The sequence below is a fragment of the Pongo abelii genome, chromosome 1 (assembly GCF_028885655.2).
Source record: "Pongo abelii isolate AG06213 chromosome 1, NHGRI_mPonAbe1-v2.0_pri, whole genome shotgun sequence".
NCBI classification, from domain to species: Eukaryota; Metazoa; Chordata; class Mammalia; order Primates; family Hominidae; genus Pongo; species Pongo abelii.
In genome coordinates, this window is record NC_071985.2 from 100,674,136 (window position 1) to 100,698,365 (window position 24,230).

Below are 24,230 nucleotides of genomic sequence, written 5' to 3' on the forward strand. Positions count from 1 at the left end.
TTATGTGGATGTATCGAACCCACAAGTAATGCATGGTACTTGAATTAGGTGCACAATAAACGTTAAATCTTCAAAAGGTCCTTGAATGCTAAATGTTGTCAGTTTGTCTTTCTAGAGCAGCTTCTTTATTGTTAGTATGCCTTCTGTAGAAGAATATTTATTAAGTATTTAACTATGGGTAAAGCATTTGGGAAAAAGATTGAGGTAAACAAAGATTTATAGTGTCAAATTCTTGCTGAGACTGTAATCTTAACATTTATACACTGAATCAATTAGACCTAGCATTTAAGGGGATAATTTACAGGGAAATTTTTCTGTGATTTTTGCATTGCTAGAGTCAGTCCAATGCTTTTTTGATAGAAATAACTTCTTGAATTGAAAATGCTTGCTCTTTAGTTCCAGTTAATTTGGGTTTGATTAGCCAGGCATGGTGGCTCGCCTGTAGTCCTAGCTACTCAGGAGGCTAAGGCAAGAGGATTGCCTGAGCCCAGGAGTTTGAGGTTACAGTGAGCTATGATCATGCCACTGCGCTCCAGCCTGGTTAATAGAGCAAGACTCTTGTCTCTTAAAAAAAAAAAATTGGTTTTTTTTTTTTTTTTTTTTTTTGAGATGGAGTCTCGCTCTGTCACCAGGCTGGAGTGCAGTGGTGTGATCTCAGCTCACTGCAACCTGACCTCCGCCTCCCAGGTTCAAGCGATTCTCCTGCCTCAGCCTCCCAAGTAGCTGGGTTTACAGGCTCATGCCACCACACCCACCTAATTTTTGTATTTTTAGTAGAGACGGGGTTTCAACTTGTTGGCCAGGATGGTCTCGATCTCTTGACCTCGTGATCCGCCCACCTCAGCCTCCCAAAGTGCTGGGATTATAGGCATGAGCCACCGCGCCCGGCTGGGTTTGGTTTTTGATGTTTGAGATAATTGCCTATGATATTTCCTTTTATCCCCTCTTCATTTTTTTCAGTGAATGAGGTAATACATTTGAAAGTATTTTATGAACTGCAAAGTTAGCACTTGTTATCACCACCACCACTACCAATAATAGTGTTAAAAATAATAATGGGATAGGACTCACTCTTAGAAGGGTTGGTTTCTTGGATTAATTTCAAGAAGACTCAAAAAACAATGAGATGTTTACCAGATGGCTTGTGTACTAATTGATACCTTTTGTAGTTTTTGTGGAAAGGAGAAGGAAAAACAGAAACCTTCACTGAAAACTTGGCCTATGTAATTGTGGTCATTGTGAAGCATTGCCCATACTACTTGTACCCACTCAGTATGGGGCAAGAAAGTTTAAACAGGATTTACATGTTTGACCCTAGAGGCTTAGAGTACATTCTATTGGAAGCATCTGTCTGCACAGGAAGCAACTCATCCCAGTTTTGGTAAGATCAACCACATTCCTATAATACAGATATTATATAGTAGATATTTTAAAATGTATCGATATAGATCAGTATCTGCTTGTTTTCCCAGATTAGTAAGATTAAGGAAACAGTGCCTTTGACCAAAATATTTGGTTAGATATTATCATAAAAAAACCTTTACAGTCAATTTCTGATGATTGACATTCTTGGAGAGGAACACATGACTTTAATAATCCAAAGGAGCAAATTGTTTAGTAAATTTGTTTAGTAAATTGAAAAAGCCTCTCACCTTTTAAAATTTCCTCTTCATCTTTTTCTGTCTCTGGTCTGGCACTTAGTAAACCTTTTATTAAATAAAATAAGTTGGCTGATATCTATCTTGGGGTTTTCTCTGGAACCAGTCCATTAGATGAACTTTTGGAAAGGAGAGATAACGACTTATTGACTGATGCATCCCCTTCACTTAGCAGCCTGCCTGGCATTAAGACTGGGTCATTATTAAGTGCTTTTTGAATGATTGAGTCAGGATGTTAAGGTTTTCATCAGGAGAGAATTGCAGTGACCTGGGCACTACTATACTGATGGTGGGCCTTCCTCAGGGGAAGAGGAAATATTGCCTTCCTACAAATAAACTTGAATAAATGTGAATGTGAGGAAAGTTATTGCTTTGATGCTTTCAGGCTGTATACTTTCTTTTTTTTGAGACAGAGTCTCTGTTGCCCAGGCTGGAGTACAGTGGTGCGATCTCAGCTCATTGCAGCCTCCACCTCCCTAGTTCAAGCGATGCTCCTGCCTCAGCCTCCCTTGTAGCTGGGATTATAGGCATGTGCCACCATGCCTGGCCAATTTTTGTATTTTTAGTAGAGATGGGGTTTCCCCATGTTGGCCAGACTGGTCTTGAACCCCTGACCTCAGGTGATCCACCCATCTCAGCCTCCCAAAGTGTTGGGATTACAGGCGTGAGCCACCATGCCCAGCCAACACTTTTGGCTAAGGAGAAGTAATACAGTATGTTAAAAGTTGGTGGTTTATTTCTCTCTTGGTTTTATGTTTTGTCCTGTTCAAAATTTAGCCATAGGCCAGCCCGGTGGCTCACACCAGCAATCCCAGCACTTTGGGAGACTGAGGCGGGTGGATCACTTGAGGCCAGGAGTTTGAGACCAGACTGGCCAACATGGCCAAACCCTGTCTTTATGATACAAAAATTAGCCAGGTGTGGTGGTGCACGCCTATAATCCCAGCTACTTGGGAGGCTGAGACATGAGAATTGCTTGAACCTGGGAGGCCAAGGTTGCAGTGAGCCGAGATTGCACTACTGCACTCCAGCCTGGATGACAGATTGAGACTCTGTCTAAAAAAAAAAAGATAATAAAAAAACCACACAATTTAGATATAGCTGTGATTTCTGGATGGTGTATGATAAGTAACTTCAAACTATCAGTAGAAGAGAAAAATTATCCTGATGTCACACATAATTTTGTCCTACCCTCTTGCTACAAAATAGTTATAACATTAGAAGAATACTTACAAATTCAGTTATATCTTTAGTAGCGATGAGCAAAACATAAATGATTATTTGGTTTTGGCATGCCTTCATGATTTTCTTATTTTGAGACGGAGTCTTGCTATGTCGCCAAGCTGGAGTGCAGTGGCGCGATCTCAGCTCAGTGCAACCTCCGCCTCCTGGGTTCAAGTGATTCTCCTGCCTCAGCCTCCTGAGTAGCTGGGACTACAGGTGCGTGCCACGCCCAGCTAATTTTTGTATTTTTAGTAGAGATGGGGTTTCACCATGTTGGCTAGGATGGTCTCGATCTCTTGACCTCATGATCTGCCTGCCTCGGCCTCCCAAAGTGCTAAGATTACAGGCATGAGCCACCGTGCCCTCCCCCATGATTTACTTTATAGATGATTTCCTTTCCTAAATGTGGCTTGCTTAAGTGATTAAATTTCCTAGGTATACATCTTTTTCTTTGGTATGCATCTGCAGGAGTAAGAGATTTAGCTGGGAGGCTGGGGAAAGGCAGTTTTTGTGAATAAATCCACAAAGTAGGTCCCATGGAAAATTGAGGGCTAGTGGTACATGTGAAGTCAAGGAAAGATTACTGGAATGGGAGTAAGCAGATTTATATTCTGTACTCAGTTTTACTATAGTTAGCTCTTTGAATCTGGACAAGTCACTTAATCTCACTCTCCTGGTTCTGTGTGTTGTCATCTGTAACTTAAGGGTATGGAATAAAAATAATCTCTGATGTTCTAGTTCTAAAAGTTTATGATTCTAAAGTGTCAATCAGGAAAACAGACTGACTTTCTGTACCTCACCACCAGGTTTGTTCTACATAAGACCCAAATGTGAAATGTTAATTATATAAATGAAGTATATATTCTATGTTCCCAGGTAAACTAGAACTATCAGATTGTGTTATATGCTTGTAACTAATTTTATGTGCATAAATAAAAGAGACTTGGTTTCTTCTAAAAGAAAAATTATTATTATAAAAGGTACAATCAGTAGAAATGAGAGGGCCAAATAGTGCCCAGGATACACTGGGTTAGAGTTTCTGCTTTTTAACACCAACCTGGAAAATGTCTGTGTGTTTGTGGGGTTGGTGGGAGGTGGGGAGGATAGTTGTGGCTAGGAGACAATGTAGTGAATATGGATAGTATTTTAAAAAACAAAATAGTAAGAGTTATTTAGGCTGTGGAGTTTGCACGTCTAGACTGATCTGGTTTGCTATAAATCCCTAGAAAACTGATATGAGCCCTGCATTCTGAGTCCAAATACATAGGCCCAACCTCTGTGCTATCTGGGTATCATTTAAGCTTTGTAAACTTTTTTTTTTTTTTGCACGGAGTTTCACTCTTATTGCCCAGGCTGGAGTGCAATGGCGCGATCTCAGCTCACTGCAACCTCCGCCTCCCAGGTACAAGCGATTCTCCTGTCTCAGCCTCCCAAGTAGCTCGGATTACAGGCATATGACACCATGCCTGGCTAATTTTTTGTATTTAGTAGAGACGGGGTTTCACTATGTTAGGCTGGTCGCAAACTCCTGACCTCAGGTGATCCACCTGCCTTGGCCTCCCAAAGTGCTGGGATTACAGGCATGCGCCACCGTGCCTGGCCTAAGCTTTGTAAACTTTTCTATGTGTATGTGTTTTCCATCAGAATAGATGGGATTAAAAACCTCAAAAAGTATTTAATTTGAAAAATGTTTATTATGAGGTTATGTTTATGAAAGTGCTTTAGAAACAAAAAATTATAACAGGGAAGCTATTAGTGAACAGACAGCTGTACAAAAGTTTATATTTATTTATATGGACCTATTTATACATCTCGATGGGACAAATTCGAAACCAGTATGTAACTCACAAGCCTATTTTAGGTATAGATAACTCTCAATTATCCACATATACGGACTAGCATGAATAGTTTAGAACCACAAATATTTGCTAGGCATCTACTATGTGCTAAGCAATGTGTTAGGCCTGTTTAGAATGTTTCCAAGCATAAAAGAAAGGTGCAGACTTCAAGAATCTTACTTCTGTCTTGAATGTACTCTTGTCCTCCATCCTGGTGAGCTTTTACATGTCCTTAAAGGCTTGCTAAAAGTTTAGAAGCTTCCCTAACCCACCTCGGTAAACTGGTTGCTTCTATATCTCTTCCTACCCCAATGGGCACTAATAACATGTTTATATTTCTCTCATCGGATCAGAGTGCCTTGAAGGTAGGACTGGGATATCTCCAGGCCCCATGGCAGTGCCTGGTAGATGGTAGACCAACTTGGTAAATTTTGAATGAATGACTGATAGTCAGATTGGAGAGTTAAGATGTGAGTATCAGGAAGGTCAACTAGTATCACAAGACAGTAAGTAATAACAGCAGATGCCAGGTGGATGTTTTGAATACTGGGCCTGTAGATCAAATGAGATTTAAGTATGGCTAGGAAAGATGGAACTATGGAACTTAAAGATGGAGAATTTTAAAAAATGACAATACTAATAAGAAGTATCCATCTTTTAACTGAATTATATAATTTTATAAAAGACAAATTAATTTCCCTCCCTCCCCCCGCCCCCCGCCTTCTTCTTTTTTTTTTTTTTTTTTTTACAGGGTCTCACCCTGTCACCCAGGCTGGAGCGCAGTGGCACTATCATAGCTTATTGCAGTTTTGAATGCCTGGCCTCAAGTGATCCTCTTGGCTCAGCCTCTTGAGTAGCTGGGTCTACAGTGTGTGCCACCATGCCCAGCTAATTTTTGTGGGTTTTTTGTAGAGATGGGTCTCACTGGGACTACAGGCGTGTGCCACTGCACCTGACCCAAATTGTTCTGAGGCTTTCTTTTTTTTTTTTTTTTTTTGGACAGAGTCTTACTCTGTCACCCAGGCTGGAGTTCAGTGGCACGATTTCGGCTCAGTGCAAACTCTGCCTCCCAGGTTCAAGCGATTCTCCTGCCTCAGCCTCCTGAGTAGCTGGGATTACAGGTGCCCACCACCACGCCTGGCTAATTTTTGTATTTTTAGTAGAGACAGGGTTTCACTGTGTTGGCTAGGCTGGTCTCGAACTCCTGACCTCAAGTCATCTGCCCGCCTCGGCCTCCCAAAGTGCTGAGATTACAAGTGTGAGCCACCACGCCCGGCCTGTTTTGAGGCTTTATAAGAAATTAATCAGTACTTGCATGCTGAGGGAAATTAATTTACCAGAAGAAATTTATGAAGTGGATTAATTTCCTGTGGATAACCAAGAGTAGACAGTATAGTAATTTGAATTTTTTTTCTTCTATTTCTCCCTTTGAGTGGAAATTCTGTAATTTATAGTGAAATGACTAAAGAAATCAAGAAAGGGAGAGAAGATTGTCAGCTACTGAATGAATGTTTGAGAATTGATTCTAGAGAGATAGTGTGTTTTGCTATTAGCCTAGTCTCTTGATTTATAGTGTTTTTTTCTCTTGTGTCAAAAATTGAAATTAGAATCTTTAATAGGTCAAGTAGAACTTTTGTTTTTGCAGGTTATTCTTTTAAAAGTTGAATATGTTGAGAGCCCAAACCTTGGACTATCTTGGCCTTAGTTGAAAGGAAGAAAACAGTTCATTGTGTGTTGCAAATAGACATGCTGGTCTGGATCTAAAAAAAATAAACATTGACATGATTCTTCTTTCTATTTAAGCTACTATTGTTGTGCCAATATTATAATAACAGACTTTCTGTATGACTCTCCCTGCCCCCATTTTCCCAAAGATTACTTCCCTTTTGCAAGTCTTCCAAATTGTTAAATTTCCCAAATAACTGTAATATAAGGAGCCTTTATCAATAGCACTGAAGAGACAAATGCCAATTTCCAAGTTCTCTGTTCACTAGTCCCTGATCTTTATATTACCCTTTGGTTATTAATGGGATTTGTCTGTTGGAGTTTTATATCAGGCCTGCTGTTTGTAGGCCTGATACAAAACCAGAAATTCTTGAAAAAATAGTTAAATTTTTTTCTGACACACACACGTACTAGTGGTAGTGATGAAGCCACCAGGGGCTAGTTCCTGAGAACTTAATGTTGTGTATCCACAATAGCATATGATAAACAAATAAATTGTTTTGGGAGTGGTTATATGATTGAGTTGAGATTTTTTTTTACTCCATGTTTGACTTAGGGGGAGAAAGTAGACATTCCCCAAGTATATCTTGCAGTAGAGGTAGAAAACAACCCAGAAGTATGCAGGGTGAGTAGAAGGATATGTAAACATTTCCTTCCAATAATCAAAAAAATAGATAATGTACATGAGATTAAGAGACTATTACAAAATCTTTGAACCTGGAATGAGTAGAAGTAGTAAGAGGTACAGGTGGGGGAGGTAGGATTGGTAAATTAAGACATTGGGATTCCAGTAAATATGTATGAAATTGCTGTTCCTGGAGATTTGGGAATGAATGAGCTATGTAGCTGTGTACATCTAGGAAGGGACAGACACTTTTCTTTTGCTGTTATTTTTGAGAGACCATCTGGTGGAAGGTACAACTAAGGAACCCCCTTTAGGATATTTTCTTGAAGGCTTGAGTTGAAACACACTGGATTGGAAATGATAGGCTGGGCACTGTGTGTATGTGTCAAGACTCTGTTTTGGAAATGGTCGTGGGACTGAAGGGTTTGTTTAGCAGGGGTAGAGGAAGCTTTTAAAGGAAAGATACAGGGAGGGGGCTATGTTGGGCACCAGTGGAGTGAGATAGAGTGTATGGGAAGCAATTGGGCAGAAAGAAGGCAACTGACAATTGTTGAGGATTTATTGTATATCAATAAGCTGCCCTAAGGCTTCACGTATGTTATTTAATCCTAACAGGAGGGCTGAAATGCATACATTTCCCCAATTTTATACATGAAGAATCTGAGGCACAAAATGGTTATATTACTTACCTATGATTACACAGCCCTTAAATAGTAGCTCTGGGATTGGAACCAAGATCTGTCTGAATCCAGAGCCAGTTCTTTCTTCTGATGTGGAGTTGAGAGGAGTTGAAGCAGTGAGGGTGGACTTCCACATGGTGGACTGCCCGTGTTTTCTTAGTCCTCCTCCCTGGACAAAATGTGGCATTGTATGTGAGCGTATGTTCTCTGGAGTCAGCTGGGCTGGGTTGATAAAAATCCTGGGTCTGCCACTTTTACCTGTGTTGCCTTGGGCGTATTACCTAACCTCTGTGAGCTTTAGCATCTTCATCTGTGATGTGGAGTAACAATACAGAGTTCTCAGAGTTGTTTGGAAGTTTAAATGAAATAATATCTAAAGCTTTAAAACGTATTACTTTCTTTCTCTTCTTACTTTGAGACTCATCTTGTTACTTCTGGATTGTAAGATTTAGTGTTATATAGATCCCTTTAGAGTAGGATTGGTCTGGATTCAGGACTAGATCCACAAATAAAAGAAAAAAGAAAAAAAATAGTAAAATTAGTCATATTTTCTAAGAAGGTTATATTTTGTTTCTTTGACTTGAAGGACCCATATTAACTAAAAACAATCTGCCAAGACAATTATTCATCTCTCCCTCCCACCTAATCAAGAATTACGTGAAAGTTCTAAGTGCCTCTGTCCCTCCTCTTTCTCTCTGTCTGGATTCCTTGTGACTGACATCATAGACATGGAGGAGTCTCTGACTTTTTAAAGTTTTTGACAGTCTTGAATGGTGTGGTTTTCCAGTGAGTTATGGGAAGAGTTGGAGAGGACTCAAATGCAGCTCTAATGCTTCAGTGGAATCAGGAGATGGTTAGAGTGAAACTCTGGAAGCTTTGGGGGATGTTGTAAATGAGAGAATGCAGGGTCAGTAGTTTCTCTGGCATTTTAATAGAGCTTTATTATCCATGGTCTTTAATTCTGGGTCATTTTTCTCTGTTATTAAGTAAGTTGGACACTTGGAATATGCAGACTGATTTTAATATTATTCTGAGCTAAACAGTGTTTAGGAAGAGAAATTTGTTGCAAATAAAGTCGTATAACAATCTTAAACAGATGTCTTTGAGATGAGTTACTGTTTTAGACTTGTCTGTGTACAACACTGATAGACTATCAACAGTAACCGTGTGTGTGTGTGTGTGTGTGTGTGTGTGTGTGTGTGTGTTATGGGGTACCATACAAATATACTTCAGTTCATCTGAACAAAAATTGAGTGCCTGCTAGGTGCTTGGATGCTGGGGAATATTGGATGAACAAGCCGAGATTCCTGCCCTCAAATTGTTCCTGGTTTAGTGGGGAGACAAACATGTAAATAAACACAACTACCAAGCAGGGTGATAAACATTATGGTAGAAGTAGCGTACAGGGTGCAGTGGGGGCACCAAGAAAGAAGTGGGCAATTTAGGAAGTCAGAGAACTTTTGCAAATGAGGTAGTATTTAAGTTAGTTTTAAAGAAGAGGTAAGAATTCACCTGCTACACCTAGGAGTTACTCCAGTTAGAGGGAACAATATTTGCAAAGGGACTGAGATTTGAAGCACATAGTACACTTCGGGAATTCCCAGTACAAGGAAGGGAACGATGGGAGGTAGAAAAGGCTGGAGAATTAGGTAGAGCCAGATCATGAAGGGCCTTGTTTGTCCTGTATAGATTTTTTTTTTTCATACAGGGTCTCATTGTGTCCCTCAGGCTGAGTGCAGTGGTGCCATCATGGCTGACTGCAGCATCAACCTTCTGTGCTCAAGTGATCCTCCCACCTCAGCCTCCTGAGTAGCTGGGACTACAGGCATGCGCCTCCACACCCGGCTAATTAAATTAATTAATTAATTTTTTTGTAGAGATGGGTTCTCGCTACATTGCCCAGGCTGGTCTTAAACTCCAGGACTCAAGTGATCCTTCCTCCGTGGCCTCCCAAAGTGCTAAGATTATAGGCGCAAGCCACCAGGCGTGAGCCACCATGCCCGACCCTGTATAGGAATTTGGTTTTTTGTTTGTTTGTTTGTTTATTTTGAGATGGGGTCTCGCTCTGTCGCCCAAGCTGGAGTGCAGTGGCACGATCCTGGCTCACTGCAACCTCCGCCTCCCAGGTTCAAGTGATTCTCCTGCCTCAGCCTCCCGAGTAGCTGGGATAAAAGGCACATGCCACCACGCCTGGCTAATTTTTCTATTTTCAGTAGAGATGGGGTTTCACCATGTTGGCCAGGCTGGTCTTGAACTTTTGACCTCAAGTAATCTGCCCGCCTCGGCCTCCCAAAGTGCTGGGATTACAGGTGTGAGCCACTGCTCCTGGCCCCTGTATAGGAATTTGAGTCTTAGGCTTTAGCCATTGAAAATCCATTGAAGAATTTAGAACAGTGGGATATAATACTATAATATTGGCATTTTAAATTGCTCATAGTGGTTGCCTGTGGAGGCCAATCAGTTGATGGAGAGAGGTAGAGGGAGGAGTTAGGGAGCTATTTCCTGGGGTGCAGGTTATGAAAACCTGAGATAGAATAAAAGAGCTGTAGCCTGTGGAAGGTTTTGCAGGGATTTGAGAGATATTTAAGGTAAAATTAGTAAAACTTAGTGAAAGATTATTTGTGTGGATAAGGCAAGAGAGAAGTCCAGGGCGGCTCCCTGGCTTGTGACTTGGATGATTGGGGACTATTTGCTACAACAGGCAGTACTGGAAGAGGAATAGTTTGAAAGGATGGGAGACAGAGATGAGAGAATAAGCTCATGTTTTTATGTGCTGAGTTTTAAGTGCCTGTATGATTCCCAGGTGAGGTGGAAAGAATTTGGGGGTGCAGATACATTTGGAGTCATGAACATTTGGGTGCTTAGGGCTGTGAATGAAGTTTGAATGAGAAGATGGAAGGCCTAAGGCTAGAATGGTGGGTGCACTAAGTTTGTTTCAGGCACAGAAATGGGGGTCCACAAAGATGACCAAGACACAGGGCCAGAGAAGCAGGAAGAATGGTCAGTAAGTATCAAATGCTACAAAGAGAGCAGAAGTAAGGATGATTGTGATGATCTTATATATAAGCCAGTGCCATTCTCTTTCTGCAGAAGCCTATTTTTGTAGGTTGAGGACAAGGAGTTTTGCAGGGAAGAAGAGAGTAACCGCCAACAAATAGGAGCAGGGGAGGAAACCTAAAGGAACCCCTCTTGCTTTTCTTTGTAATTTTTTTTTTTCTGTGAAGTACGAGGCAAGGTCATTTGACAGGAGTAAGGGGAGGTGATGTGGATTGGGTGGGAGGCTCAAGGAGCATGGTGAAGGTATGGGATAGTAGCTCAGAAGATTGAAGTACTAAAGTTAAGCAAAGATAGCAGTGTTTCAATAAAAGCAAGGTGGCTGAATAACATGTTAGTAGTCATATTGCTCTGCAAGGTTAGCAGGGAAGTTAGAACGTGGGATCCATCCAAGTTGGACAGATGAAATGGATAAGGGAAGTAAATTTTCACAGGAAAGTAAATTAGGTGATCAATTATTGGTTTTACTTTGTTAGGTAAGAAGAGATAAAGTGGAATCTATCCATTTTTCTCAACCTTCACTGCTTTTATCCTGGTTTAGGTCTATTTTGCAAGAATTTTCTAATCAATTATCTCCTTAAATCCACTGTGCTTCTTCCAAACTCTTCTCATTGTCACCAGGGTGATCTTTTAACAATTCACATCTGATTATGTTCTACCTCTGCGTGCAACCCTTCAGTGGCTTCTCATTATGTTTAAGATAAGATCTCAAATCTTTAACAGGGCCACTAGGCCCTCTCTTCATCCTCCTGTAGCAACATTCTCATCTTTATGTTCCTTCCTGCCACGGAAGTTTAGTGTATGTTTCCTCTGCTTGGAGTGTTCTTCCTTTCCCAATTTGTCTCTCCAATTGCTGCTTAATCTTAATTAATCTTAATTCGTAGATGAAACATAATTTCCTTGGGGAAGCTTTTCCTGACTCCCTATAGGAGATAACACTCCCTTCTCTAACATTTCTTTATTATAATTATAATTGTTTGTGAAAATATTTGAAAAGATTATGAAAGGCAGAAATGTTAGATGAATTGTGCAGGTGGTTGTTGAAATTGCTTAGGAAGATGGTAGGATTTCATGGGTTTTTTCCTCCATGCTGGAAGCTTTTGAGGATAGGGATTGTGTCTAGTTCACTGTTGTGTTTTTAGTCATGAGCATAGTGCCTCACACAAAGGCACTCCAAATACTTTTGTTGAATTAATGAATAAAGTGGTTAAGAGACTGGATGTCTTAGTGAGCAGGCAGGTTTAAAAGTAGAGAGGAGGCCGGGCATGGTGGCTCACGCCTGTAATCCCAGCACTTTGGGAGGCCAAGTCAGGTGGATCACGAGGTCAGGAGATCAAGACCATCCTGGCTAACATGGTGAAACCCCGTCTCTACTAAAAATACAAAAAAATTAGCCGGGTGTGGTGGCGGGCGCCTGTAGTCCCAGCTTCCCAGCTACTCGGGAGGCTGAGGCAGGAAAATGGCGTGAACCTAGGGGGCGGAGCTTGCAGTGAGCCGAGATCAGGCCACTGCACTCCAGCCTGGGAGACAGAGCGAGACTCCGTCTTAAAAAAAAAAAAAAAAAAAAAGTAGAGAGGAAAAGCTAGAAGGAGATGAGGTTGTGGCCAGAGTAAAATGTTTGAGTTTAAGATTTAGAGGTAGAATGGTTTCAGGAAATGGCAGGGTCCAGGTTTGAGTTGTTGTTGTAGAGGTGGTCTTAGTATTAGAAGAGATAATGAAATTCTAAGGCAGAAATGTTAGGTGAGTTGTGCAGGTGGATACTGAAATTGCTCAGGAAGATGGTAGGATTTAAAGTTATTTAAGTGCCTTTGGTCCCAGCTACTCAGGAGGCTGAGGTAGGAGGATTGCCTGAGCCTGGGGGGTGGAGGCTGCAGTGAGCCAAGATCAAACCCCTGCACTCCAGCCTGGGTGACAGAGCTAGACCTTGTCTCTAAATAAATAAATAAAGTTATATAAGGCAGATGTTTAAGTCTTTGATAAATATGAGAGATAGGCACAACCTTTTCCTATGGTGAACAAATTAAATGGGCAAGAATCAGGGGAGTTCCAGGAATCAGTAATGCATTCCCTAGTATGGTACAGTGAAAGAGCATGGGTTCAGACTATCTAGGTTCAGACTTTGGGCCACCTACCTGACTTTTGAAGTCTTTTTTGTTTCTCTGTTTATAAATTGGGAATAATGAGACCTGCTACAAGAGTTTTGTCATTAATGAGTAAGAATGTTTTTTTTTTAAATTTTATTTATTTATTTATTTATTTTTTTTTTTGAGATGGAGTCTCGCTCTGTCACCCAGGCTGGAGTGCAGTGGCGCTATCTTGGCTCACTGCAAGCTCCACCTCTCGGATTCATGTCATTCTCCTGCCTCAGCCTCCTAGGTAGCTGGGACTACAGGCGTCCGCCACCACGCCCGGCTAATTTTTTGTATTTTTAGTAGAGACAGGGTTTCACCGTGTTAGCCAGGATGGTCTTGATCTCCTGACCTCGCAATCCACCCGCCTTGGCCTCCCAAAGTGCTGGGATTACAGTCGTGAGCCACTGTGCCCGGCCAAGTAAGAGTGTTTTTAGAAGTGCTTAACTAATATTAACTTGTTAGTTTTTATTCTTGACTGCATCATTACTTCAGGATGGTATGGAAGTGGAAGTAGGGGTGAGAGGCAAAGATAGCAGAAGCGAATTTTGAACAACATAATTTATTCAGCCTGTTAAGTTTATATAATGAGGTCAGCACAAATATTTATGAATGAATATAGATACAAGCAAGTACGGATATAAGACAGGATTTTGTAAAATAAAGGCCACTGTTTGGCTCATAACAACATCATGATGTTGATCTACAACAAATGTTTATGTAAAGAAATGCTGTGTCTAATAATTTTGCATGAAAATTCCATCATCCTTGGGAAGTAGGTTTTATTGTCCTGGAGAACAAAATCAAAACCGGTATGTGAAAGTTATAGCTGGGGTGTGAGGCTGGTGATAGCTTTTGTTTTAGTTTAGAAAAGCATTTTATAACAGTTAAAGCTGTCCAGTAATAAAGTAGTCATTATAGCAAAGTAACGAGGTCCCTGTCAGACCTTGTATTCAAGTGGAGACTATGTGATTTTTCAGAGATGTAATAGAAGGATTCTTGCATGGGGGGCAGGTATTTGGATTGAGTAATTGCTAAAGTCCCTTTCAGTTGGAAGATGTTGATGCCAGGTGAGAGCTGTCTTTACACCATTCAGTTAACAAATAGTTGAAAACTCCTCTGTTTTATTTGAAAGGTTGAATGCCACTGGTTTTCTTCTTCTCCCCCTCCCCCTCCCCCTCCTCTTCCTCCTCCTCCGTGAGACAGAGCCAAAAACTGTGTGTTTGGTTTGCTCTTTTTTTTTTTTTTTTGAAACAGGGTCTCACTCTGTCGCCCAGGCTGAAGAGTAGGGGCACGATTGTCGCACACTATATAGCCTTGACCTCCCAGGCTCAAGCAATTCTCCCACCTCAGCCACTCAAGTGGCTGGGACTACAGGCACACACGACCGTGCTTAGCTAGTTTAAAAAAGGTTTTTAGAGACAGGGTCCCACTGTGTTGTCCAGGGTGGTCTCAAACTCCTGGGCTCAAGTGATCCTCCTGCCTCAGCCTCTCAAAGTGCTGGGATTACAGGCATGAGCCACTGTGCCCAGCCCAAACTTTTTTTTTTTTTCGAGACAGAGTCTTGCTCTGTCGCCCAGGCTGGAGTGCAGTGGTGCCATCTCAGCTCACTGCAACCTCCGCCTTCCTGGTTCAAGTGATCCTTCTGCCTCAGCCTCCCTAGTAGCTGGGACTAGCCACCACGCCCAGCAAATTTTTGTATTTTTAGTAGAGACAGGGTTTCACCATATTGGCCAGGCTGGTCTCAAACTCCTGACCTCAGGTGATCCACCCTCCTCGGCCTCCCAAAGTGCTGGAATTACAGGCGTGAGCCACTGTGCCTGGCCCAAACACTGTGTTTTAATCATTGGTTTGATATCTCCATTTGGAATTTGAAAAGCTTAAGCAAGGTATTAGTGGTGATGTAACAAAAGCTGTTGTTCTCACCTGTTGGGTGGGGTTAGGTCAGCGTCCACAGCATGCACCTGGAGACATCAAATGTAAGAATGTGCTGTTAAGAAGTTTGGCTTAGTGCTTCAAATTTTTGCTAAAGAGCAAGGCATTGTAGATAATGTTGAACCTCTAAATTACTTTGTTAAAATGTTTTTTGAGAAGAATAGCCTGTGTGCTGTGTTGACATGTGAGGTCTATGATGCCATAACACTGGTTTTTATTCACTTCTCTCACTCAGAAGACTGTCTGGCTGTGAAATTGCCTGTATGCCTGAGTTGTATTAGTCAACTCTTTTCCTTTTTGCTGAGCACCTGTTTGTGATTACTATTTTGTGTACTTATTGTATATTTCTCACATTCTTTCAGAAAGTTATTAAAATGGCTTTACAGTTGCATTGCTTTTTTTTTAAAGAGAGAAGATTGAAATTTATTTTGCAGCTGTACACTTGGTTTTGGATTATTCATGTGTATAAGTTATTTGAGCTGCTACCACTTCCTGTGACCTAAGGCTGTGGCTAAAATGGGTTTGGAGAAGAAATTCTTGCCTGTACTGGGGGGTAGGGGGAGGATTCATTCATCTATGAATTCTGAAGGAATTTAATTCCTAATTCCTGAAGGTAAGGGACTGATTTACTTTGTAACTTGACATTTTGAATTTGAGGTATCTTAGACCAAAAGTTCTGTATGTATTAGTAATTCTTTCTGATAATTATGATGTTGAAACTCAGGTAAATTTAAAATTGACAATATCTAGAATGATAGATAGTCAAAGATCATAGATCATGAGGCTGTAGTGAACTGAAGAAGTTTATTTTTTAAACCTTGAAAGTATCTTATGAGTCATCTAATCCAAGTCTAGATTATAGAAGAGACAACTGAAACCCTGTAAGTAATTTGACCAAAGTCACCTAGTTAATACATATAGGTGTATGTAGGTGAACTCATGTAGTGTGAGGGAAGTAAGAGTAGTGATAGCATGGTTGATGTCCCTTTAGAAAGGAGAGTTTTTAAAACTTAGAAATAGAAGGGTGATAAGAAGTGCCCTAGAATTTCTGATCTGCTAAGCTTCAAATTGGTTGGTTTGTTGGTAGCTGATGTGGAAGTTGGCTTAGTCATTGAATCATTTATTCATCAGGCATTTGACTACCTACCATATTATAGATGCTACACTAGATGTTGGAGTTACAAAAATGAAGAAATCGTGTTCCTGCACTCATGGATCTCTTGTACTACTAGAACAGGACAAGAGAGAAAAATTTCTATTTTGCCATCTCTCTCTCTCTCTCAAAAAAAAAAAAAAAAAATCCAGTGTTAGCAAGTTAATGACCTGCTGGTTTTATAACCCACAAATCTTTTTTGTTTATTTGCCTTGTCACTTTTTGCCTTCAACAACTATACTTTGACCTTTCCCAAAAGGCAGGGAATTGGTGGGTATGGTAGGGCAAGTGTACCTGGCAACTTAATGAATGAGTCTTCTATAGAAAGCTGTAAACTTGGCAGAATTTGATCAGAGATTGTTCTTCACTCTGTTATTGCTTCCCTCTGACTTTTAACCTCAGAGGAATGTTGGATTGGTGCCAGGCTGTCAGGTTAGGGACGTAGTTTCTGCCAAAGTCTGAAAGAAGAGATCTTTTTCAGTTGAACTTATTTGACAGTCATCTGTCCTGTGTGGAGAAAGACGTGTTTGGAGTAGATGTGTTTCCTGGGCTCATGAGGTTAATGGACAGAGATTGAATCTTGTTACGAACCTTTTGGGTCCCCACTCTGCTTTGTGGAATAACTTATTCTTTAATTTAATTTAATTTAATTTTTTGAGACAGAGAGTCGCTCTTTTGACCAGGCTGGAGTGAAGTGGCGTGATCTTGGCTCACTGCAACCTCTGCCCCATGTGGGTTCAAGCGATTCTCCTGCCTCAGCCTCCCGAGTAGCTGGGATTACAGGTGCCTGCCACCACGCCTAGCTAATTTTTGTATTTTTAGTAGAAACGGGGTTTCGCCATGTTGGCCAGGCTAGTCTCAAACTCCTGACCTCAGGTGATACACCTGCCTCGGCCTCCCAAAGTGCTGAGATTAAAGGCATGAGCCACCGTACCTGGCCTAATACTGTATTTTGAGTAGTTTTAGCTATCAGTTTACTCCTCTGCTAGCATCAAAACACTAGTCAACTCTGAAATTATCCAGTGTATAGTAAATGTTCATTCACTCAACAAATATTTATTGAGGGCCAGTGTGCCTAGCACTGTGCCAAGTGATACATGCAGGGGATACATTAGTGAAGGAGACATACAAGTTTCCTGCTTTCAAGAAACTTATATATTAGAGGAGATGGCTAGACAGCAACTAATTAAAATAATTTGAGAGTATTCAAGTGCCAGGAAGGAAATACACAAAGGTGCCATATTAGAGACTATTGCAGGTGGGGAGTTCTTTAGAGTGGTAGCCTGTTGCTTCCTTCTTTAGTTTGGATAAGCAAACTCATGGTAGAAAAGCAGTACTCAGGAAAAGTACAGGAAAAGCATTTTTCAGAGTGGTATTACAGGTTTCTGGTTAATGTAGACGTTGAGATGTTAATGAAGAGTTAGGAAATAAAGTGTTACTTTTCATAATTTTAAAGTGCTGTATTTTAAAATTCAACTGAAATGAATGAGCTAGGATAGTTTCCCCATTTGGTTAGGAAGCTGCTGACATGGGACTGTGATTATCCTGTTCCAGTGTAATTTGAGCCGTATGTATTTATTTATTCCTCAGGTGGAGGCCTGAATTTTGATCTATGTTCTACCTACATCCAGCTGGCTGAAAGTACTTGATGATCACATGACCCTGGACATGGATGCTGTTCTGTCAGATTTTGTCCGTTCCACAGGAGCAGAGCCAGGGCTAGCACGAGATCTCCTAGAAGGTGAGGAGTTGTAGGGGAGAATGAGAAAAGAGAAAGTAAAATGTGGTATTTATCATTAGGATGATTTGGAACATTTAAGGTGATCAGGAAGATACTTTGTGTATGTTAGGCCCTATAGTTAATTCTAATGATATACTTTGTGTATAACCCTTCATAATTTGAAATATTAAAATCCATTTTTCACCTTGAACTTACTGGGGTAGTCTTCTCCATTGTCAGTTTATGCTCAGGCAATGTGAGTGAAATTTTATATTAGTCCATTACAAACATAATTTTATTTTATTTTCATTTATTTATTTATTTTTGAAACAGAGTCTCGCTCTGTTGCCCAGGCTGGAGAGCAGTGGCATGATCTTGGCTCACTGCAATCTCTGCCTCCCAGGTTCAGTCAATTCTCCTGCCTCAGACTCCTGAGTAGCTGGGATTACAGGTGCCTGCCACCACACCCAGCTAATTTTTGTATTTTTTAGTAGAGATGAAATTTCACCTGTTGGCCAGGCTGGTCTTGAACTCATTACCTCAGGTAATCTGCCTGCCTCGGCCTCCCAAAGTGCTGGGATTACAGGCATGAGCCACTGTGCCTGGCCTAAAAGCATAATTTTAGATCTGTAAGACTTCCTCTTTATATATAAGTGACTTTAGGGTTTTCATGGTGGGATCATCCATGGTTTTGTTTTTTCCTTACATAACATACATTATGGGTAATTCTGTATTGAGCGAATCAATTTAATGTTTTCATTTTGCTGCTTTTGTTTACTTATATCTTTATACACATAAGTTTGAATGTTCTAGTTTTTTTTTTTTTTGAGTCGGAGTTTCGCTGTTGTTGCCCAGGCTAGAGTGCAATGGTGCAATCTCGGGTCACTGCAGCCTCCTCCTCACGGGTTCATGCAATTCTCCTGCCTCAGCCTCCGGAGTAGCTGGGATTACAAGCATGCACCACCACACCCAGCTAATTTTGTATTTTAGTAGAGATGGGGTTTCTCCATTTTGGTCAGGCTGGTCTCGAACTCCCGACCTCAGGTGATCCGCCTGCCTCGGCCTCCCAAAGTGCTGGGATTTCAGGCATGAGCCACCACGCCTGGCCGAATGTTCTAGATTTTAAGGTCCTGAAGGGTTAGAATCATGTCCCTAGGATTCTTTGTTTAGAGTCGCAAATAATAGATGAAAATATATAATGACACAAACAGGCAGGCCTGTGGGGAAGGGGCAAGTTCTTAGCATACATAGGTAATATTTTAAATTGTCAGCCCTTAGCAAGGTATGACAATTAGACATTTGCTTGGCTACCTGTGAGGAGAGCATGAGTTTGGAAACAGAAGATCAGGGTTTAAATTCCAGTTTAGTAATTCAGTACAACTTTGCCCTTAATTAGCATTTTCTTTTTTTTTTCTTTTTGAGACGGAGTCTCGCTCTGTTGCCCAGGCTGGAGTGCAGTGGTGCGATGTCGGCTCACCACAACCTCCGCCTCCCAGATTCAAGCATTTCTCCTGCCTCAGCCTCCCGAGTAGCTGGGACTACAGGTATACGCCACCATGCCCGGCTAATTTGTGTATTTTTAGTAGAGATGGGGTTTTACCATGCTGGCCAGGCTGGTTTCAAACTCCTGACTCGTGATCTACCCACTTCAGCCTCCCAAAGTGCTGGGATTACAGGCGTGAGCCACCGTGCCCAGCCTAATTTGCATTTTTAGTTTCATCTCCTACTACTTTTCACTATACTTCCTATGCAGCCAGGCCTGACTTGTCACCTCTTGGTGATCATGTTAGGTTACTTCCTCAGTCTGCAGCATTTCTTTCCTCTATTATTCTCCTCGTCCTTCAAGATTCAGCTCAAATGTTTCCTCTTCCATAAAATCCTTAACCTTTCTGCATTCCTCTTATAACATGTGTTGAACACTTATGATTGTTCAATATGTGCAAAGTACTTGAGATATGTTATTTTATTCTCACAAACCACCATACAATAAAGTTTTATTATCCTGGAGTTATAATTTTAAAACCTGAGGCTCAGTGAAGTTAAGTAGGATTTGAACCTAGGCAATCTGGTTTCAGAGCGTGGCTGTAAGCAATTATGTTACAAATTATTGCTAGCATGCTCACATGTGTGCACACACACATACACTCATGCTGTGAAAGAAATGTTGAGGGTGCTGTGAGAGTGAAGAAAGAACCCTAACTTAGATCTAGAGTACAGGAAGGCCTTTTCTGAGGAGTGATTTTTAAGCTGAGCCCTGAAGGACAAGTAGGAGCAGCAAGACAAAGGGATGTAGAAGAGAGTGTTTATGCAGAATAAACAGTTTATGCAAGGGCCCTAAGGTGCGAGAGAGTTTGGCACATTGGAGAAACTATTAATAATGAGGTAGTAAGAATGGTGCAAAAGTGGTAGGAAGCTGGTGAGATAGGCAGGAAGCAGAAAATAGGGGCTCTAGCCAGGTTCAGTGGCATTCACTGTAATCCCAGCTACCTGGGAGGCTGAGGTGGGAGGATCGCTTAAGCCCAGGAGTTTGAAACCAGCCTGGGCAACATAGCAAGACCTCGTCTCTTTAAAAAAAACAAAAAAGAAGAAAGAGGCTGGGTACAGTGGCTTATGCCTGTAATCCTAACACTTTGAGAGGCTGAGGCAGGCAGATCACCTGAGTTCAGGAGTTTGAGACCAGCCTGGCCAACATGGTGAAACCCCGTTTCTACTGAAAATACAAAAATTAGCTGGGTGTGGTGGTAGGTGCCTGTAGTCCCAGCTGCTCGGGAGGCTGAGGCAGGAGAATCTCTTAAACCCGGGAGGCAGAGACTGCAGTGAGTCGAGATTCTGCCACTGCGCTCCAGCCAGGGTGACAGAGTGAGACTCTGTCTCAAAAAAAAAAAAAAAGTTACTAAGGAAAAAAAAAAAGAAAGAAATAAAAGAAAAAAAGAGAGTGCAGGGCCTTTGTAGGCCATGATGAGGAGTTTAAATTTTATTCTAAGTTCACTAGGAAACTGGTGAAGGATTTTAATCCGGGGAGTGACATGATTGGATTTGAGTTTTTAACAGTGTACTTGTTGTAGAGAACACTCTGGCCAGAGAAGAAATGATTAAAACAGTTAGGAATATTGCCTTAGTTCAGGTGACAGATGATGATGATGTAGACTATGGTGGTAGCAATAGATAGAAGGGGGTGGAATTAAGATAATTTAGAAGGAAAAATACAAAAAACTTAAGTGGGCGTGGTGGCACACACCTGTAATCCCAGCTACTCAGGAGGTTGAAGCGTGAGAATCACCTGAACCCAGGAGGGCAGAGGTTGCAGTGAGCCGAGATTGCACCACTGCACTCCAGCTTGGGCGGCAGAACGAGACTCCATCGAGTTCAAGACCAGCCTGGCCAAGATGGTGAAACCCTGTCTGTGCTAAAAAAAATACAAAAATTAGCCGGGCCTGGTGACACGCGCCTGTAATCCTAGCTACTCGGGAGGCTGAGGCAGAGAATTGCTTGAACCTAGGAGGTGGAGACTGCAGTGAGCCGAGATCACGCCACTGCACTCCAGCCTGGGCAACAGAAAGAGACTCCATCTCAAAAAAAAAAAAAATTTAGAAGGGGCATAAAAGGACCTCATCCTCATTTTCTCTCTGTTGCTTGTTTTTTCTTTTAAAAGTTAACTGAGGCCAGGTGCGGTGGCTCACACCTGTAATCCCAGCACTTTGGGAGGCCGGGGCAGATGGATCACCTGAGGTCAGGAGTTCGAGACCACCCTGGCCAACAGGGTGAAGCCCCATCTCTACTAAAAATACAAAAATTAGCCAGGAATGGTGGCATGTGCCTGTTATCCCAGTTACTTGAGAGGCTGAGGCAGGAGAATTGCTTGAACCCAGGAGGAGAACGTTCCAGTGAGCCAAGATCGTGCCACTGCACCCCAGCCTGGGTGACACAGCAAGACTCCATCTCAACAACAACAACAACAACAACAACAGTTAACTGATTGTATTTCAATAGGACTGTTTGATTTTTGTTTTGTTTTGTATGAGATGGGGTCTTACTCTGTCATCCAGGCAGGAGTGCAGTTGTGTGATCTCAGCTCACTGCAACCTCGGCCTCCTGGGCTCAAGTGTGCCTCCCATCTCAGTCTCCTGAGTAGCTAGGACCACGAGCACACACCGCCACACCTGGCTAATGGGACTGTTCAATACTGATAATTGAAAATGAGAGAAAGAAATCAAAAGTAAACTCGTATTATAAAGAACAAATTAGAAAGGAAAGAGATTAGGAGCAGAGAGACCAGATAGAGAATTCCTTCCTAAAAGACCAAAGACTAAGTAAAGATTATGAGGACCTCAAATGGGGCAGTGGCAATAAAAATGGATAATAAGAAATGGATTTGAGAGATGTTTTAGGGGTACAAATTGACTTGGTGGTGAGGGAAGAGGAAGAGTGCGATCTGAGGAAACTTGAGGAGCTGAAAATGACTGAAGTTTCAGGGCCTGGAGGGATTGTGATGCCATTACTGATTTAGGGAACATAGGAAGAGGAGAAGCAGCAAGTTTTGGGAAGGAAAATGATGGATACTCAATTTGGCCATGTGGATTGTTAGGAAGACCTGATATTAAGGAGATTTGCAGACAGTTGGAAGTATAGATCCGATGATCAAGGCAGATGTCACTCGTTCATGCATTGATTCAGGAGAAGAGTTATCCATTAATTCAACAAATATTTATTGAGTGACTACTGTGTGCCAGATACTATTCTAGATGCTCCAACAAAACAAAACAAACAAAAATACCTGCCTTCATGTTCTTGGAGGAGAGAGGGTCAATAAACAACAAATGTGATAACTAAGTAAATTATAAAGTATATTGTAAACTGTTAAGTGCTATGGAGAAGAGTAAAGGGAATGATGAAGTGGGTTGTGATTTTTAAGTCAGGGTAGGCCTTACTAACAATGTGATATTTAAACAAATACCTAAAGCTAATGAGGAGTTGTCTGTGTGGATATATTGGGGAAAGAGCCTTCTAGGTAGAGGGAATAGTCAGTGGAAAGGCCCTAGAGTGGGAGTGGACTTAGCATGTTCTAGGAACAGCAAGGTCAGTGATGACTGGAACAGAGTGAGCAAAGAGAGTCAGAACAATTGGCTAATGTAATGATTTAGAAGTAAAATCATCAGTAATGATTTAGATGTAAAACTGTAAGTAAAACCAAGCACTATTCTAAGTGCTTTCAACTCATTTAATCTTCATAATGACTCTATGAGGTAGGCACTGTTACTATCATCTGCATTTTCACGGATAAGGAAATTGAAGCACAGAGAAGAGGCCAGAAAAGTAGGCCAGGACATACAAAGCCTTGAGTATCAAGCCAAAGAGCCTGAGTTTTATTCTGTAGGCAGTGGTAAGCCATTAAAAATTTCGATTACGGAACTAAAATGATCACAACTGTGCTTTAGAAAGATAAATCTCATGGGATTCTTTGGAATGGATTGGAGGTAGGACAGTAGGTGATAGGAATTGAATTAGGGTGGTGGTAGATGGAATACAACAGAAAGAAATGTGAGCAATTATACAATGCATATTTGTTGAATAATTTAGCTGGAGAAAGCATCAGAAAAATCCATTATGACAAATCTTATCATTTAGGGTCATTTCTTTAGTTGAATGGTGATTCTTAAATTTGGGGGAAATACTGTTTCCTTTGATAAGCTGATGACAGCTATGAACTCTTTCACTAGAAAATGCACAAGCCCATGATCTTATATGCAGGTTTAGTGGTTTAGGACACACTAGAGTACATGTAGGCTAAGAACCTCTTTGGATCTCAGAATTAGGAGACCTGGGCTTGAGTCCTGCTGGGTCTGGTGTGAACTAGCTGTGACTTCGGGCAAATAATTTACTTTCCTAGACTTTATCTGTAAAAGGAAGTTTTAATTTTAGGTTACTAGATCTTTAAGGGCTGTTTTAGTTCAGAGGGACAAAGTTTCTATTTTCATGGCACTTACTTAGGAAATAGACAACAAATAAGTAAGTAAAGACATTTGATAAGTTAGATTGAAGTGTTATAAAGAAAATTAAAGCAGGGTAAGGAAAAGAAGAATGATTATGTATGTGTGTATTTGCATGCTGGTTTTGATAGGATAGTTAGTGTGATCTTTGTGTCTCTATACTATGGGTGCACAGTTTGCTTTTTGCTTTGTCTCCTGACAGGAAAGAATTGGGATGTGAGTGCTGCCCTCAGTGATTTTGAACAGCTACGTCAAGTCCATGCTGGGAACCTACCCCCATCCTTTAGTGAGGGGAGTGGTGGCTCCAGGACCCCTGAAAAAGGGTTTTCTGACAGAGAGCCTACTCGCCCTTCCCGACCCATCCTCCAACGGCAGGATGACATCGTTCAAGGTACTGGGATGACTGGGGAATATTTCCGTATATGGAGTAGGAAGGGACAGGATTGTTAAATGGAGTCATAAAGTCTAGTGATCCATGGGAGGTGATTCCATTTCTTCCCCT

The 24,230-nt window shown here is 41.3% G+C and overlaps 1 protein-coding gene across 4 annotated transcripts in view; it reads left to right on the forward strand.

The window, feature by feature from the left end:
• Nucleotides 1-24,230, forward strand: part of OTUD7B (OTU deubiquitinase 7B) — a 128,735-nt gene that overhangs the window by 74,935 nt on the left and 29,570 nt on the right. For 2 of the 4 annotated variants that reach the window (XM_063727791.1, XM_002810297.4), the window contains exons 2-3: nt 17,612-17,762; nt 23,931-24,119. In XM_063727791.1, coding sequence (XP_063583861.1) covers nt 17,678-17,762; nt 23,931-24,119 — 274 coding nt within the window. In that variant the 5' untranslated portion in view covers nt 17,612-17,677. Of the gene's footprint in view, nt 1-14,825; nt 14,913-17,611; nt 17,763-23,930; nt 24,120-24,230 lie in introns of those variants that run through there. The other 2 variants (XM_054528342.2, XM_054528345.2) reach the window with 2 other exon arrangements.